The 18,558-nt window shown below is 39.6% G+C and overlaps 1 protein-coding gene across 4 annotated transcripts in view; it reads left to right on the forward strand.

Moving 5' to 3' along the window:
- The window catches only part of NUBPL (nucleotide binding protein like), a 151,866-nt gene that overhangs the window by 22,097 nt on the left and 111,211 nt on the right, over positions 1–18,558 (forward strand). For all 4 annotated transcript variants that reach the window (XM_024196031.3, XM_029911527.1, XM_024196034.3 and 1 more), the window contains one exon: positions 2,260–2,350. In XM_024196031.3, the coding sequence (XP_024051799.2) occupies positions 2,260–2,350 (91 nt within the window). The remainder of the gene's footprint in view (positions 1–2,259; positions 2,351–18,558) is intronic.

Raw genomic sequence — 18,558 nt, forward strand, 5'->3', positions numbered from 1 at the left:
CAAAAAGCAGTGGAGGGAAGAATGTCAATCAGTTTTAAATCAGTAGGTAGGTTCTGCTGGTAATATTTACTTTGATTTCAGAAGTAATTCCTAAAATGATGTTTTGATGGGTTCAATTAGCTGCTGACATGGATAAAAGGACTGAGTCAGAAATCATAATCTTTTAAAATATGCATTTTGTCAAAGAACAAAGAAGCGCAAAAACTGTTGTTGGTGCCTTTGAAATCTAACATAAAAATGGGGCTTTCCGATCTTTTAAATTGCAGCTTTCATACATTAGGCATGAAACAGTATAACGTGTCAGAGTAACAACAGTATTTTTTTATAGCTTTCACAGGATGTTATAAATTATAAAGGGGAAAAAAAAACCCACTAAATGAAATCTTAAGCTTTCATCTCTGTGATTACATATACTGTCCCGTCTACCAGTCTTCAGATAAAAAAACATATTCAAGAACAGAGAACAGAACGTTATGTAGCCACATACTAGTTTGAATTTATGGTGACAGTTGAGTGTTACTTTTCATTTAAAGATCACAACCATGATTTATAGCAATAAGTTTTCATTTTTCATCACTAATACGTCTTGGTGCACTATGTTTATATGCTGCAAAGATGAAACCTTTTAAATTGATTAAGTATCATTGCTGTCTTTCTGAATTCTGTTATAACAATATAAATCTCTAATTCTCTTGACTGATAATCTAGTAATAAAATAGCGTTAAATAAACTGACAAACTTACCACTCAGTTGCACACATTTTTATGAACTAAATCCTGCCTATTCAAAAATCTAAAATTTTAAAATATATACTTATAATTCAGAATCATTTAACAAATAGTGAACTAAATATTTATAATCTTGATTAAAGTACATTTCTTTCATGATTTTTTTTTTTTTTAACACACCTGACTTGGAAAACTTGATTAACGAAAGCTATTTTGTGCTGTTATAAAATTCATAGTAACCTGAATGACATTATGGATATCATTTCACATTTGGATATGTTGTTCAAAGCTAGAGACACTTCTTTATAAAGTTCTAAGATATTCAGTAGAAACCTCTCTACACTCAAAGTCACAAATATGATTATTTTCAAGAGCTCAACTGTCTCACCCTACTTCTCATTACAGATGTGATAGAAGAATGCTATAGCAGTGAGGTCTCCTATTATTAAGACTTCATTCAAAATAAATACCAAAGTACATTTTTTGGTGCATGACCATTGACAGCCTGATTCAAAGTGAACTGAAGTCAACTGAAAAGCTCCCATTGACTTTCATAGGCTTTAAAACAGGCCCAAATTTTGTTTGCAGAATCAGGACCTCAGTAAGCAAAGTGTTGAATGCCATCAACTTTCACTGACGTTGAAGGTGCTCAAGACCTTATAAGACTGGTTCCTTACTTGATAGTTTGCAAGATGCTGTAACCTGCAGTGCATCTCGGCTGTTGGTGCTAATAACAAATTTTTTGCTAAAATTAAAATGTATGTAACCATTCTTGAAATGACTTTCGTTGTAAACCTGGAAACAGTAGTTATAATTTTGTATGTAAAGTTCCTTGTCTAAATAATTTCCTATCTACATATTTGAATAATCCCATATTTTTATTTGTCTTGTCAATGGCAGCAATTAAAAATGAGAACATTTTAAGCATTCTTTTGTAATAAATATGGATCATGTATAACAGCTTCAGTTGGCTTCATCAGTCTGAATTTTCTTTTAACTGTCATGTGGAAATCTGAAGACAGGGATTCTGGTCCCATAAATATATTTTCACCTTTCATTTTAACCTTTTATTATTATTTCATTTTATTTCTTTGTTCATTACCAGTTGATTAATATAGAAAACATCAAATTTAAATATAATGAGGCAGAATATATTTTGCCAGACTGTGACACTTTTGTATATATGTGTAAAGAGAAGGAAGTTCGTGGTGTAGTTTTCCATAAATAATCAACAGCAAACACCATGAATAAGGAATATTTCATTGTGTGAGTGAGGATGCTGGTTACTGAGAAACTAGTTCTTGCAATTGAATCCACTGGCTCAAATCCTAGAGGGACAATGTTGTTGTACTTAATGCATAATACTTTTTGCTTCAAATGTAACTTAGAAAGGGCGGGAACAGCGTTAAATTATGGATGAAATCAAGATCATACATTTATTTCTGCAGCCAGCTTTGAAAGTTTGCTTAACTGATAATTTTTCTTGAAGCAGAAAAGATGTGTTGACCTTCATAATTTTTTGGTCCTACAGACAAAAGCAGTTGGTTTGCTCGATGCAGATGTATATGGCCCTTCAATTCCAAAGATGATGAATTTGAAAGGAAATCCAGAATTATCACCAAGTAAGTGTAAAGTTACATAATTTTTTTTGTTCAATATCTAATGCAGTTTCTGAAGAAAATGGATTTCTTCAAGTTATGAGAGGTATTTTTAAAAGTCTTATTTGCTTTAATATTTTTTCTATGTTGCTGGTCAAGCCTCATTCAGTACTTCCTAAAAATCTGCCATATTTTAAGTATGATGTTGAATGGCCACTAATAGAAGAATGAAGACTTGATGTATCTAGTTTTGTTTTCTTTGATCATTTTTCAGTGTTTCCAAATGAACTTGTTTTCAAAACTAACACTTCGAAATATATCTAGGGAAGAGGAGAAGGGTGATTATGATGGTTAAAGACGTTTGATATAATGCATTTGCCTGTCTTTTCCCTTAATGCTTTGGGGCCAGATTCTCCAGTCCACCACCGTGATTTTTGGCAGGAGATCTGTGCTGGAGAGTTTCCCCTTGGTAGGGGAAAACCTCCCCCCAGTATAAAAATGGGAGAGGAAGTTTTGCTGCCTCTTGCACCTATTCTTTTTGGCATTGGAGGAGAGAAGGGATGTGTTGGGAGAAGGAAGGGTGCGGGAGTATGGAAGGGGAAGAAAGGGATGGGGAGAGAAGGGGGCTTGGAGGGGCCAAGGGTATGCTGTGTCCTATGTAGACTAGGGTCAGGCACCTGAGAATCCAAGAGCCACAATCATTTCCTTGTAAGTCTCTCCTCTGCAGAGTGCCAAGGCAGAGCTCAGGTACAGTGGAGAATCTCTTTCTATCCAAATTACGAAAACAGAATGTATTTAATGATTTGTTGTATCCGTCATGACAATAAATGAGCCCATTTACAAAAATTAAAAATATTTGGCCACAAACAAAACCACCCTCATCACTACTATACTCTCTACCCAATGATGATCAAGTATTGTCACTCAGCTGACGAATGGACAAATGGACAGTACTGTCAACATATAAGTTTCTGTAGACAAGGACAAAATGAGGGCATATGTCAATTTTAGCTCAAAGGTGACAAAAATGGGCTGCAACTTTACCAGGAATCATTGGCACCCACAACATTTCTGGACAGGAATTCACTGCTAAGTAAAAGGCAGTGTCACACCGTCTAGCTTTTTATCCATACCATTATCTTTGTGGAGTTAATATGATACCTTATTAAATGTCCTTTTTTTAGATTGCGAAGTCAAGCACTCAAAAGTTAGAAAATACGCTAAATTTAAGATTTCCTGTTCAAACTTATTTTGCCCCCTTGAGCTTCCAGCATGTGTATAGAATGTGATTATGTAATTGAATACTGTATCATAATGAATATATACAGGGGGGGGGGGGGAAATTTAAGACTGTACAGGCAACCATAAATTTGGCATTTCTAACTTTGTGCTTGAGTTTGAAACCTAAATAATAAACTTTTATGTATTTTTTGTTTGTTTGTTTTTGTATTTAATTTCCTAATTTTTTTTTAAAGGAAACCCCCCTCCCCCCCATATTGTTTATATACAACTATAATAACCCCATGCAGCACAAGCAAAGTTTAATCCCTGAATTTTCAGCACCACAGCACAGGCTTCTATTGCATGAGCTACAAGACTTGACTATGTTAGCTGTCAATATGAAAAGGCTGTTATCCTAGAAGTGGGGATGGGCTAATGGTGTCAATTGTTGGGTCCATGAGGATTAGGATGACCAGACAGCACATGTGAAAAACCAGGACGGGGTGTGGGGGTAATAGGAGCCTATATAAGAAAAAGACTTGAAAATCGGGACTGTCCCTATAAAATCGGGACATCTGGTCACCCTAATGAGGATTCTGGCTCCTGCAGAGCCCCTGGCAGGGTGGTTGGGCTGCTAAGGTCATGTACTGGTTCCAGAAGACTTACAGGGAGAGCTTGATCTGGCTTTCTCCCCATCTCCTGTACTGTGACATACTCCCGGAGGAATTCTGTGCAATGCAGAATTTTGCGGAAATGTGTGTGCAGCATTTCCTTTCCCCCACAGAAATGGGCTGCAGTGCTGCTGGACCCAGCAGAGTCCACCATATATATAGAAGACACTGTCAGGGGGAGGGAGCTAGAGGATTGCCAGCAGCTGCAGTTCCCCACACGCCCTGAGGGAAGGAGACAGCAGCACGCAGGAAACTTCACACAAGCCCAAGACCCAGCACAGGCTGTTTCTCTCTCTGCATCCTTGGGCTCTGAGGGGGTGTGTGTCGGTGCTGGGGGGGCCATGGCTGGCGTGTGTGTGGGTATCTGGGCTGGGGGGACCCCGCGGCTGGGTTCTTGGGGGGAGGGAGGGATTATGGGTGTCTGGCTCCCTGGTTGGGCTCAGGGTGGGGAAGGCGGCGGAGAAACAGGAACTGGGTTGTCATAGGGGTTTCTTTAACACTCTACTCCTGTGTGTGTCTGTATTGTTACAGACATACTTGCTGACAGATATTTTGAAATAAATTACCAAAATAATTGAAACTGTCTTGATTATGTAGAGTTGTTTTGACAAATAAAATTTGCAGAATTTTGCAGAATTTTAAAATATTGTGCACAGAATTTTTAATTTTTTGGCGCAGAATGCCCCCAGGAGTAAATGTGGAGTTTGCTTCTTCTCATGTGGGATGTTGGGGCCTTATGTTGAGTCCAGCTCTCTTCCCCCTTTTCCCACACCACTTCAGCTGCTCCATGCATTCCCAGTTCTGTGTGTGTTGCTGTAACAGTGAACAACTCAATATACGTAGCTTAACAAAGAGAAGGTTAAGGGGTGACTTGATTACAGTCTATAAGTGTGTACCTGGGAAACAAATATTTAATAATGGGCTGTTCAATCCAGCAGAGAAAGTTGTAACACAATCCAGTGGCTGGAAGTTGAAGCTAGACAAATTCAGACTGGAAATAAGGCATACATTTATAACAGTGAGAGTAATTAACCATTGGAACAACCCCATCACTGACAATTTTAAAATCAAGATTGGATATTTTTCCAAAAGATATGTTTTAGGACTTATTTTGGGGAAGTTTTATTGCCTGTGTCATGGAGGAGTCAGATTAGATGATCACAATGATTCCTTTTGGCCTTGGAGTCTATGAATAGCATGGTAATTTTCTTGGTTAAGTCTAAAACTTTAAAGTTTGGTTTCAAGTATTCCATATAAAAACATTGTAAATACCATTGTTTCTACCTTCAATTGAATAAAAACACGAAGAATGAACATTAAAGGCATCCACTATTTACCTTATAGTCAGCAATTCCCAGGATCAGTTCCAAGTTTTAAGGACGACGTGGTAGCCAAAGTAGGGAATTGCTGTCTGTTTTGATTTAACTCTCCCTCTTACTTCAGTTTTAATGTCTTTTTCTTTTAAAGATTTCCTTAGATGTCTTTGTTGTGATTTAATAAGATTGGTAGCTCCAATATTTTACCCTCACTCTTCTGTGTTAGTTTTTTTTAATTAGTTGTGTAGTGCAGTGCACTCTTAGGTCCTGGCTGAGCAAAGCACTTAAGTATGTGCTGAATTCATCCCTATTCAGTAAAGAACTTAATTATGCACGTAAATTCCATAGAAGCCACTGGGTTTGAAGCCTGTGCTTAGAGTTTTTTGCCTGCTGGATTGGGGCCAAAGTGCTCAGCACCCTTCAGCATTGAACCCATATGGACTGATCCTGTGAGGTACAGATTACCCATTGATTTCAATTTTGTCACCCAACCACACATTCCAGGAGGATTGAGGGTGCTTAGCACCTAGTAGGATAAAGCTATCTAGCAGTTACCATATTGAAATGATGAATAAAATGAATCTTTCTGTATATTTCCAGTTTTCAAAATGCTTTAGGGTCCCTGGAGATGAGATGCTCCATAAATGTAAGATATTATGTTTTTTTTTTTCTTTTCTTAAATTACTATGCAAAATCTTGGTAAATGGAAAAGCCTGCAAGTGTCTAATAAGGATATTATGCAGAATCCCAGGAAAAGATAGATGTGTAAAGGTTAGTTTGAAATACACCCTTGAATACTAGATATTGGATAATCTCCCATCTGTGTGGAATGGATATGAAAACTAGCTGTTGCACGTGCACAGATGCTACTTTATAACATAAATACAATGACTATTTACTTGCTGCTTCACATCCTTCAAAATAATTTAGCCAAAAACTCAAATTAACATTCTGGGCTAGTGAACTGCAAAATTTCATTTTTTAAAATCCATCGCTTTCACTAGTTGGCAGAGAGCAAAAGTGACTGAAATTGCCAAAATGGCATTTTGGGTTTATTTTTTTGCCATGATCATGATAGTCATAATACCTATAAATCACATTTAAAAAAAAAAAAAAATAAACAATTTATTATGAAGATACTGACAGATTTTTTTCTCCAGTGGAACTGTTAATTGCTTCTATAGTACTTCAGAACTTTATTGCCACTTAGTGATGCCCCAAACTATTTATTTGTGTATATAAAGCAATACATTCTAAAGACTAGCAAAAGACTGCAACTACTTCTAAAAAATTGAAGGTTGACTCATAGATTTCAAGGCCTGAAGGGACTAATGTGACATCTACTCTGACTTGCTGTATAACACAGACCATAGAACTTCCCCAAAATAATTCCTAGAGCATATATATATACTTTTTAAAAACACATCCAATATTGATTGAAAAAGTGTCAGTGATGGAGAATCCACCACGCCCTTTTGGAAGCTGTTCCAATGATTAATTACTCTTGTAGTTAAAATTTTACACCTTATTTCTAATCTGAATTTGTCTAGCTTCAGCTTCCAGCCAGTGGATTGTGTTGTACCTTTTTCTGCTAGATCAAAGAGCCCATTATTAAATATTTGTTTCCCATGTAGATACTTACAGACCAGGGATTTCCAAACTTACTGACCCCCTGAGCCGCATACAACAATCTTCAGAAGTTTGAGAAATGGGGCATGCCTGCCAGGGCTCGGGGCTTCAGCCCCCCTCCTGCTGGAGCCCTGGCAGGTGCGCCCCATGGGGCTGGAGCCCCGAGACCCCCGTTCCCCACTGGGCAGAAGCCAGAGGCGATAAATGGGGGGGAGGAGGCATGTGAGGTCATGTGCCCAAGCCCCCCAGATTTTTGACAGGGTTTGCTGGCCCTGATTGGTTACATCGTGCTGCAGGGCCCCCTCCATGGCAGCTGCTGGAGCCGGCAAACTGGGAGCTGTGGCCTTGGGGAGAGGCAGCAGCAAACAGTTAGGAGCTGCAGGGAGAGCTGCTTTTGCTGCTGCCTTTCTCTGTGGAGCTAAAGCTTTGGCCCCTTCCTACAGGTCCCAGCTGTTTGTCACTGCCTCTCCACACAGAGTAACACCTGGGAGCTGCGGGGAGGGGCCGCTGAAGAGAAGAAGGGGAGCATGCCCTGGGGGTGTGTGACTCAAGCTGTTGGGGGGGAGGGTTAAACCTTTAAATTGTGCCCCCTCCTCACTCAGCAGGTACCAGTTGTCTCTGGCAGAAGCCCCTGCAGAGTAGAAGCCCTGAGCTTCTTTCCTCCCAGTCTGCTAAGTGGAGAATGGGCGGGCGGGGGGCGGGAGAGGACTTCAACTGTAAAATAGCCACATGCAGCTCGTTAGCTGTGGTTTGGCCACCCTTGTTATAGACTGTAAACAAGTCACCCTTTAGCCATGGCCCACATGCATAGAAGCATAGAAGATTAGGGTTGGAAGAGACCTCAGGAGGTCATCTAGTCCAACCCCCTGCTCAAAGCAAGACCAACCCCAACTAAATCATCCCAGCCAGGGCTTTGTCAAGCCAGGCCTTAAAATCCTCTAAGGATGGAGATTCCGCTACTCCCTAGGTAATCCATTCCAGTGCTTCACTACCCTCCTAGTGAAATAGTTTTTCCTAATATCCAACCTAGACCTCCCCCACTGCAACTTGAGACCATTGCTCCTTGTTCTGTCATCTGCCACCACTGAGAACAGCCTATTTCCATCCTCTTTGGAATCCCCCTTCAGGTACTTGAAGGCTGCTATCAAATCCCCCCTCATTCTTCTCTTCTGGAGACTAAATTATCCCAGTTCCCTCAGCCTCTCCTCATAAGTCATGTGCCCCAGTCCCCTAATCATTTTCGTTGCCTCTGCTTGACTCTTTCTAATTTGTCCACATCCTTTCTGTAGTGGGGGGCCCAAAACAGGATGCAATACTCTAGATGTGGCCTCACCAATGCCGAATAGAGGGGAATAATCACTTCCCTTGATCTCCTAGCAATGCTTCTACTTATGCAGCCCAATATGCCATTACCCTTCTTGGCAAAAAAGGGCACACTGTTGACTCATATCTGGCTTCTCGTCCATTGTAATCCCCAGATCCTTTTCTGCAGAACTGCCACTTAGCTAGTCAGTCCCCAGCCTGTAGCAGTGCATGGGATTCTTCCGTCCTAAGTTCAGGACTCTGCACTTGTCCTTGTTGAACCTCATCAGATTTCTTTTGGCCCAATCCTCCAATTTGTCTAGGTCACTCGGGACCCTATCCCTACCCTCCAATGTAGCTCTCCCCCCAGCTTAGTGTCATTTGCGAACTTGCTGAGGGTGCAATCCATCCCGTCATCCAGATCGTTAATGAAGATGTTGAACAAAAACGTCCCCAGGACCAACCTTTCGGGCACTCCGTTTGATACTGGCTGCCAACTAGACATCGAGCCGTTGATCGCTACCCGTTGAGCCCGACGATCTAGCCAGCTTTCTATGCACTTTATAGTCCATTCATCCACTCCATACTTCTTTAACTTGCTGGCAAGAATACTGTGGGAGACAGTATCAGAAGCTTTGTTAAAGTCAAGACATATCATGTCCACCACTTTCCCCATATCCACAGAGCCAGTTATCTCATCATAGAAGGAAATCAGGTTGGTGAGGTATGATTTGCCCTTGGTGAATCCATGTTGACTGTTCCTGATCACCTTCCTCTTCTCCAAGTGCTTCAAAATGGGTTCCTTGAGGCCCTGCTCCATGATTTTTCCAGGGACTGAGGTGAGGCTGTAGTTCCCCAGATTCGCCTTCTTTGCTTTTATAAAGATGGGCACTATATTTGCCTTTTTCCGATCGTCTGGGACCTCCCCTGATTGCCACGAGTTTTCAAAGATAATGGCCAATGGATCTGCAATCACATCAGCCAACTCCCTCAGCACCCTCGGATGCATTAGATCCGGCTCCATGGAGTTGTGCATGTCCAGTTTTTCTAACTCCCTGTACTGCGCTGCCCAGTGCAGCAGTCTGGGAGCTGACCTTGTCTGTGAAGACTGAAGCAAAAAAACAACCACCATGCTCTTGCTTTTGGCTGGCTCAATTCTTCACAAGGGTCACCAATAAAGGAAGACTACTGAAAATCTGTCGCGTGTCAAAAATCATCGGCCTCCCCAAACTTGATAAAGACCTAAACCTGACATCAGCCCCAATTAGTGTCACTACAAATTTGTGCTGTGAAAATTCCGCACTGTACAGATTTAGGCTCTTTCCATGAATTTTCATTTATTTCCTTAATGTAAGATTTCACTTTAAAAAGAAACTGCTAATTTTCTTGGCAGCCAGAGGGGTTAACTTACTGTAGACTGAAAACCTACTTGATGTGAACTGACGCAAACCCAAGTCTGCAGATGGGCTGAAATAATGGGTCAGGTTGGAGCTGTACCACTTCACACCAGCAGAGAATTTTACCTGAAAGCTCTAAAGAGATGTATGCTGTTACAGTAATATGGTAATTTTGAAACTTAATGACTGCAATTCATTTTTGCTGCAGTTATTAACTGTATTACTACTGATGGGTTTAGCACAAAAATCCATTTAGTGTGGCTATAGCTTGATATAGTGTGTTTAGATTTACTGGCCAGGACATAATACAACAGGAATCAGTATACATCTTTTAAAGATGTAAATCAGAAATCACATTAGGAAATAAAAAGTAGTGATACTTTCCCAACCTCCATTCACAACCCAAACTCTGCCTAGTGACGACACCAAAAATATAAGGTTGCTCATTGTAGATTGTCCCAGTCTGTTTAATTGAATCATCCTTTTCTTTCATATTTTAATCAGAAATGACCTACTAAACAATTTTGACGTTTAAATTGTCCTCATTAGGTTTCAGAATAAATACTTCAATACGTGAAGTTCACGACTGTCTTGAAACTGCTGTTACAAGCTATCTGCAGACTTCGGTAGATAGAAGGCTGTTTTTGCAATGACTAGACTTAATTTTTTTTAACTGAAGTTTTGATTTTACAAGATACAACCATCAGGAATAAGTAGACACAAGTTTCTTCAAGCTGACCCAATTTCACCTCCAGTACAAATAATAGAATATTCAGTCAAATGTTTGATTTTGTTAGTCTCAAAATAAGGCACTGGGAAGGGAGATCTAGGAAGGGTATGGTGGGCTGGCCTCTGAGCAAATGAGATGAATATCTTTGTTGCTTTCTTCAAACAATCCTAGTTACAAATTTTTTAGCCTGAAATGGCTATTCTAATTCTTGAGTGAAGATAGATTTTTACCTTGGTTGCAAAACATTTACTTGCTTGTTCAATTTTTAAAAATTGTTTTATTCTGATACTGTTTAATGCAGGATAATAGTTGAGTGTTAACCTTTTAAATTGCTGGCATTTCTTTTAGATAAATCTGTGCATGCTCAACAGTTTAACATTTTTTATGCAAGTGCACATTTTTCATATAATCTGATTTTTCTAGCTATTGTAGTATATTGTGTGAAACTAAAGTTCTAATTATTTTTAGATGCATAGCATTTTAGGTAAATGAAGTACTGTATATTTTTCTGATAGGAACATTGTGGGGATATGGTCAACTTGAAAACTCATACTTGTATCTGAACATTTTGTATTCAGCTGATGTTATGAATGACATTTAAGATTACTGAAAGAGAAAGATTAGGGGGAAATTATTTTTCTCTGTTAGTTTAGTATGTGCATTTGGCAGCACTTTATGTATAGAAGCATTCCTGTCATGCATTGCTCTTGTGGGACTGCAACTGCTTGGACTGCCTTAGGATTTACAAAGGGAAGTACGTCAGGCAGTGGCAGTAGCAAAGCTAAAACTGAAAGGGGTAACAGGTGAATGTGTGCAGGCAGAGACAGTGGGGGTTGAAGATGGGTGGGGTTTAACTTCTTGGTCAGTTTAGTTCTGAAACCCTTTTAAAAACAGCCCTGGAGCAGAAAAATTAACTTTCAATTAAAATAGAAATTTTAAAAAAATCAGGATATATTATTAAAAGGGTGCTATCATATTGTTTTTTAAAGATTAGTCAATGTAAAAAAAAAAAAGAAAAATCTATTTGGCAGTGTCACTTTAAATAATATATCAAATTCTATAGCTAGTTGCAAGATTAGCTCTTGCTGCGGTGCTCTGTCTGTGCTTGGCTGAGATCCGGCTTCACGGTTCCTACCTCTACTGCTGATTTGGAAGCTCTCATTCTTGATGCTGCTGACTACGTGAAGTAGAAGGCTGAAAAGCTTAACAAATTATTCTAGCATAATGGAGAAGCAATCAGTATTATCCAACACCTTTTGAGATTTAAAGCTGGGTTTTTTCTTTCAGTTAGTATAAGGGACTAAAATGTAATATGACTTTCAGATTTGGGCCGTGTTTGTAACTAACTCTTGGACAGTATATAACAGGGATCGGCAACCTTTGGCACGCGGCACGCCAGGGTAAGCACCCTGGCAGGCTGGGCCGGTTTGTTTACCTGCCGCGTTCGCAGGTTCGGCCGATCGTGGCTCCCACTGGCCGTGGTTCACAGTGCCAGGCCAATGGGGTCTGTGGGAAGCGGCGCAGGCCGAGGGATGTGCTGGCCGCGGCTTCTCGCAGCCCCCATTGGCTTGGAGTGGTGAACCGTGGCCAGTGGGAGCCGTGATCAGCCAAACCTGCAGACACGGCAGGTAAACAAACCGGCCCGGCCCGCCAAGGTGCTTACCCTGGCGAGCCGTGTGCCAAAGGTTGCCGATCCCTGGTATATAAGGTGATTGGCTTTTGATATCAAAGCAGGATAAACTGTTGTCAGATTGCAGATTAATTTTAACAATTTTGTGCTATTATTATTAATACTTTGCATGTTTTCAACAGCTTCTGATTGAATATCTTGAAATCTTCGCAAATATGAATGAGTTAGTTTGGTTCTACTTTGAAAAGAGACAGTATAAAAATAGCAACATGTTAATCAATAAGTCTGTTCTTTCTGTTTACTTTTGTAACAAAAATAAGTGTGTGGTGGGTGGTGATGGTTTTTTTTTTTTTTAAACTACTTCTGTTAACCAGAGCTGTATTAAAGCATTGGCACTATATGCCCACTCATCTGACCCTAGCTCCTGAAGTCACAAGGTGTCAGAATATCATCTGTAATTAAAAAAAATACCGAGAAACCAAACTTATTTCTAGCCCTTGTGGTTGTGGAGATACACTCTGATCATGTTTTCAAGTTTAACTGTCACAGTGAATTTTTCCTGACTTGCGGATTGCCTGTAATCTTAGATCCGAAAGAGGTGAATTTGTCTGCTCATCTCAGTGATTTGTTAAGGCTGGAAACCCCAACTGTGCTGTCCCCACCAACACCATCCCGGCATAGAACTGTGTGTTACTATCCTGTCATGGATGTCCCCCCAGCAGAATCTTCTGCTTAGTTGGGTAGGGCCTAAGTCCTTCCTTCTCCGGGACACTCAGCCTGCTTGAAGACAAGGAGTAGGGGTCCAGAGATGAGGAGCCCACAGTCTGCCCAGAAGATGGCTCTTGTGCAGGTGGGATGGGATTATTGGGAGTGAGAGGCATGTGAGGTATGCTAGGGCCCTGGATTGCCTTAATCTAGTCTTGGTGTTAGCTGTGTAGTGACAGCAGTTATGAGAGATGAACCTGCATTTTGTTCTTTCTTGTGTATCATCAGGAGAATAAAATAATGGTACAGAGAACGGAAAAGAGACTTTTATTTATACTTTCTCATAATACAAGAACAAGGTGCCATTCAAGCAAATCTGAATAGGAACACATTTACAGCTTACTCAGTTAAATGTAATTAGCTTGTGGAACTCATTACCACAATACCCATGGAGTCCAAGAGCACAGAAAATATTAAAAAGTTATACTCATTATCCAGCTTAATGTCTAACATTAAATTACACTGGATAAGAATTAAAAAAGGATATAAACCATTAATCACTAACTGATGGGCTTAGGCAAATTAGTCGATAATTAACTCTTAAAGGGATTCTAACACCCTCCTCAGCAGCATCTAGAATTTGCCACTATCATCAAAAACAGAATCTTGGACTTGATGAACCTCTAGTTTGAGCCAGTATGTCAGTACCTAGAATTATTTAGTAAATTGCACTTATAGGGCTGTCAAGGCTCATTCCCCACTCTGGCACTTTGAGTGCAGAAGGTGGGGGCCCGCAAGGATTCTAAAAATTAATACTAGGCACTCCAGGCTGGTATTAAACTCCCAAGCTTACAGCTTCTCTCTGACCTTGGGTGGGTAAATGCTGCCACCACCCAAATGCAAAACTCCTTGGAACCCAGGAAGGCGCACTTGGGAATTACTTCCTGTGGGGTAGCCTCAAGCCCTTTCACCCCTCCTCCGGGGAAGAATTGAGAAGGAAAACAAAGGAAATTAGCTGTTGCCCCCAGCTAATTAAACAACATATGCACACACCTCTTAGGACACCAAAAATCCAATCCTGTTCTTAAAAAAGGTAAATTTTATTAAAAACAAAAAGAAAATACATCTAGAACTTAGGCTTTTGCTAGATTTAAAATAACCACTTGCACGAATTAAACATCAAGAATAACCTTCTTGTGGTCCAGCTTACAGGTTACAAGCAAGACACAAATATTTGGGGTTAGCACAGAGGAGTCCACAAGCCAATAAGAAGTAAACAGAAATAAACCTAATCGTGTCTTCCTAGACATTCCCTAATTTACTTACATATCTGGGGTTTCAGATAAGTAATCTCTAGGTATGATCTGATGGTTTTTCATACCTGGCTTAAAGCTTCTCACAGCATAATTGCTGCCCTGTTCCCCTCTTCCCCAGAGAACCACAACACACAGACAAATGGAAGATTTTCCCCAATTTTAAAATGTTCTAGGCCTCCCATTGGCTCTTTTGGTCAGGTGCCCACTCCTTTCCTTTTACCTGTGGGCTTGTTAACCTTTTACAGGTAAAGCAAATAGAGAACAACTACCAAGAGGGATTCTATAGCTAGCTAGCTAGCTAGCTGGCTGGGTGTCCACAAAAGGGAGCTATCCCACCTCTCATTTATCACAAGGACCAATAAGTTACATCTGTACAACCTCACTGAAAACAATTAGGTTGCACAAGTGCAAATTGGAGAATAATTTAGTCTGCATAATTTATGCATCATCCACCGTAATAAAGGAAGAAACCAGATTAACTCTGAGTTTCCAGGTAGAGTTTTTAACAATGGCAGTCATAAATATGTTTGCATGTGTACTTGTGTTTCTGTTTGTAAGCTGAACATATTTGAATAAATTGATAGGCAATAAATATGAAAATCCAGAATGCCATTTTTAGAGTCACTTTTCTCAGTAGAATAGAGATATTAAAACATCATAGACAACTTAAAATCTAGCCAATTTAAAAATTAATTTTAAAAATAGTTTTAAATACTACATGTATTCCTGACTCTTTCTGCTAATTTTTGTCATCTTACAGTCACACTTTCCTATTTTTAACATGATTTTCTTGCCTGGTTCTTTTATGAAACCGTCCCACATACAGTAAAATCTACTGAGTCCAGGAGAAACGGTGAAGTTTAATAGATCTGAAGTGTTATTGAGTACATAAACAAATAGGAAAATAGAGAAAATATGGGTTTTCTTTAATGATTATAGGGTTTAAAATTAACAATAAAGAAGTAAAAATGACACCTGCCTAAATTTTTTTTTAGGTTCATAGTGTTTCTCTAAACCTCACAGCATTCCTGTGAAGCATGTAATATAGCCACTTTACAATTGGAGAATCTGGGCTATAAAGACTGACTTGCTTAAAGTGGCACAAAAAGAACTAACACATTCAATAAATCTAAAAAAATAATTTTTGGTAGAGTTGGAAATAAAACTCAGGTTACCTACCTTCATTTTCATACCATGCTTATCACCAAGGTATTTCAGGGCATTACAGCTGTTAAAATATATTTTTAACAGGACCTTTATCTCCAGTTTCCTTTTCTTCGATCAGTTTTATCTTTCTGTATTAATGAATTTATTTGCTCTGAGAGAGCTAAGTTAAATAAGTGAGCTTTGCATTTTGTTCTGAAGGTGGGGATGTCTGATGTGTTATAGAAGTTAGTTTCAGAATTGCAGTCCAGTTGTAGGTAAGCTCTATCCACTATCCTCACAATTCTCACTGTTGTTGTTGACCTTTCTAGTGCACTAGCTGACTGGGGCAGCTATAATTGTATAGAGGGAGGTAGTCAGTTCTTCAGGTAACATGGACTAATCCAGTAAATGGCTTTTGAATATTTGGACAAAAACCTTGAATTTGATTCTGTGCTGCACATAGAGCTATGCAGAGAGCCGAATGTAGGAGTGATCTGCTGCTGAGTAGGTAGGATGCTGCATCTTGAATCAAGTGGAAGTTTTTCAGAGTTGTCAGCTTCATTCCTCTTAGATACAGTGAATTAAATAACAAATCATAGTGGTCCCTAATTTGTGGTTCACTGTAGCCAAATCAGTTTAATGGAATAACACTCTCTTCTGGCCAGCTACAGGTAGAAAAAGGCTTTGGATCCACAAAGACCTCAAGGCTATTTGGTGAATCAATTTGATGATTGGAGGGAAGGCATCCTTGATGGAAGGTAGTGGCTTCAGACAACTCACTTATCTTGTGCTTTTAGTACAAAACCATACATTAACACTACTTTGAAATGTAGTTGACTAATACATGATCAAATTCAGCATATTTTTCCTACTTATGCCAGACCTACTTTTGTATCATAATCTTACAGCAAGCAGCTGTTTTTCTGCTTTTATTTTTAACTCTCTTTAAAATTGAATTGATGCATTCTGAATTAATTTGTTTTTTACCCCCAGAAAATTAATGTAATAGGAGTTGATGAAGAAAAGAGCTGTGTTGTAAAGTGGAAGGGCAGTGGAGGGATTGTAAACTTCTTTTTAAGCTTTTCTGTGTTTTTGGTGATTTGAGTTGATGATTTGTTACTATTTTCTAATGGAAAAAAATCATAAAATGAAATGTCAAAATGAGCCTAATTATTTCAGAAAATTAAAATTTCATAATTCCTTTATGAAGTCTGTCTCCTTGCTTACAGACAGCCACCCAACCAGCAAATACTCACCAGCAACCACACAGCACAGAACAAAAACACTAATCCAGGAACATATCTTTGGAACAAAGCCCGATGCCAACTCTGTCCACATATCTATTCAAGTGACACCATCATAGGATCTAATCACATCAGCGGCTCGTTCACCTGCACATCTACCAATGTGATATATGCAATCATGGTGCCAGCAATGTCCCTCTGCCATGTACATTGGCCAAACCGGACAGTCTCTACGCAAAAGAATAAATGGACAAAAATCTGACATTGGGAATCATAACATTCAAAAACCAGTAGGAGAACATTTCAACCTCTCTGGCCACTCAGTAACAGATTTAAAGGTAGCAATTTTGCAACAGAAAAGCTTCAAAAGCAGACTCCAACGAGACACTGCTGAACTTGAATTAATATGCAAACTAGATGCTATCAATTTAGGCTTAAATAGAGACTGGGAATGACTGCCTCTAGCGAGAGATAGCCTTGCACATATTGGTTGGGTTTTAGCTTTCTAACTCCACCAGCCTGTTAGCCACTCAGGCACTCTTCTCTGGGCAATGACAGCCCTGTCTTTGCCTTACAGGTTAACAAGAGATGCACCCTTGTACCTACCTGAGTCACCTTTGAAGCATTACCCTGTGATGTCCGGCCCCTGATGCTAATATTCACAGAAATCCCAGATTCTCTGCCCACAAAGGAGCAGTGTACTTCAGTTTTACCTTAAACCACCACTCCTGTATAACACACAGCACTTGTAATAAAACAAGAGAGAGTTTATTTAAGAAAGAATAGAGATTCAACAAAAAAACAAGAGAGAGTGGTAGAAACAAATGGTTACAGTACAAAACAAAATCATAAAATGGGAACTAGGCCCTACATTTATTAAGTTACCTTTCTCATCTAATAAAGTAGGTTTTCATTCCCAAAGTTCAGTCTGTTGCAGAACTGCCTGGCTTCACTTAAAACAGGATCCAAACTTTCATGAAAAACACCCCCTTTCCACCAGGTGTTTCCTCTCCTCACTCTGTATTACACTGAAACAGTCTTTTGCGTGACTTCATAGACAGGGAGATCCTGTGTGTAATAATGTTCCTTTTTACCTCCAAGAAGTTTTGATTGTTTGCAGTTGTCTCTGATGGTTTACCATTGCTAGTCTTGGGATGGAGCAAGGCTAGACACTTGAGACTTGCATTACATACCCAACTAAGCAGGGAGGAGTGACAACTCCCGCCTACTCCAGTTGGCCATCACGTATTATTCCATGGTGGAATAATACATGAAAACATACTTTCAATGTAGTTAAATTGTTCCATAAATATTACTTGTATGCACATATCAGAATGATTGAGTCTTGAAAAGTTATGAGCTTTCTGTAGATACCTTACATGTTACCCCTGTGAATAAATACTCTAAGATATGTTTGGTGTTGTCAGATCTGAGATGAGAGTTGTTTGCAAAGAACAGGGAGGAACCATTGGCCAGGGGCCTCTGGGTCAAACCAGGGTGTTACATTCATCGGTTATATTCATCTTAACTATTCATTATAAGATAGACCTGCTGTCCTCACCATATACAGCTTGTGATAAATGAGTCCTACGGGTTTTGGTAGAAGGCTAACAAAGGAAATACATAAGGTATAAATGATTGATCACATGGTATGTTGGGCAAACCACTCGAGAGAGCTTGATTTCTCTTTTTGCATAGGATGTCGAAGAAGGCATTGTTGAGTTTGTATTGATGCCCTCTAATAGAGATATATCTGAAGGTTGAAGCCTGAGCTAGTAGAGATTGAGGGCAGATCTACACTTAAAAAGCTGTGCTTCTGTAGTGCTTTAGTGAAGATGCTACCAAGCAGACGGGAGAGTTAATCCACGTCTGCAAGAGGTGGTAGCTATGTCAATGGGACAAGCTCCCCCGTCAATATAGCGCTA

This window comes from Terrapene carolina, unplaced genomic scaffold (assembly GCF_002925995.2).
Source record: "Terrapene carolina triunguis isolate 2854851 unplaced genomic scaffold, T_m_triunguis-2.0 Scaffold96, whole genome shotgun sequence".
Taxonomy (NCBI): domain Eukaryota; kingdom Metazoa; phylum Chordata; order Testudines; family Emydidae; genus Terrapene; species Terrapene triunguis.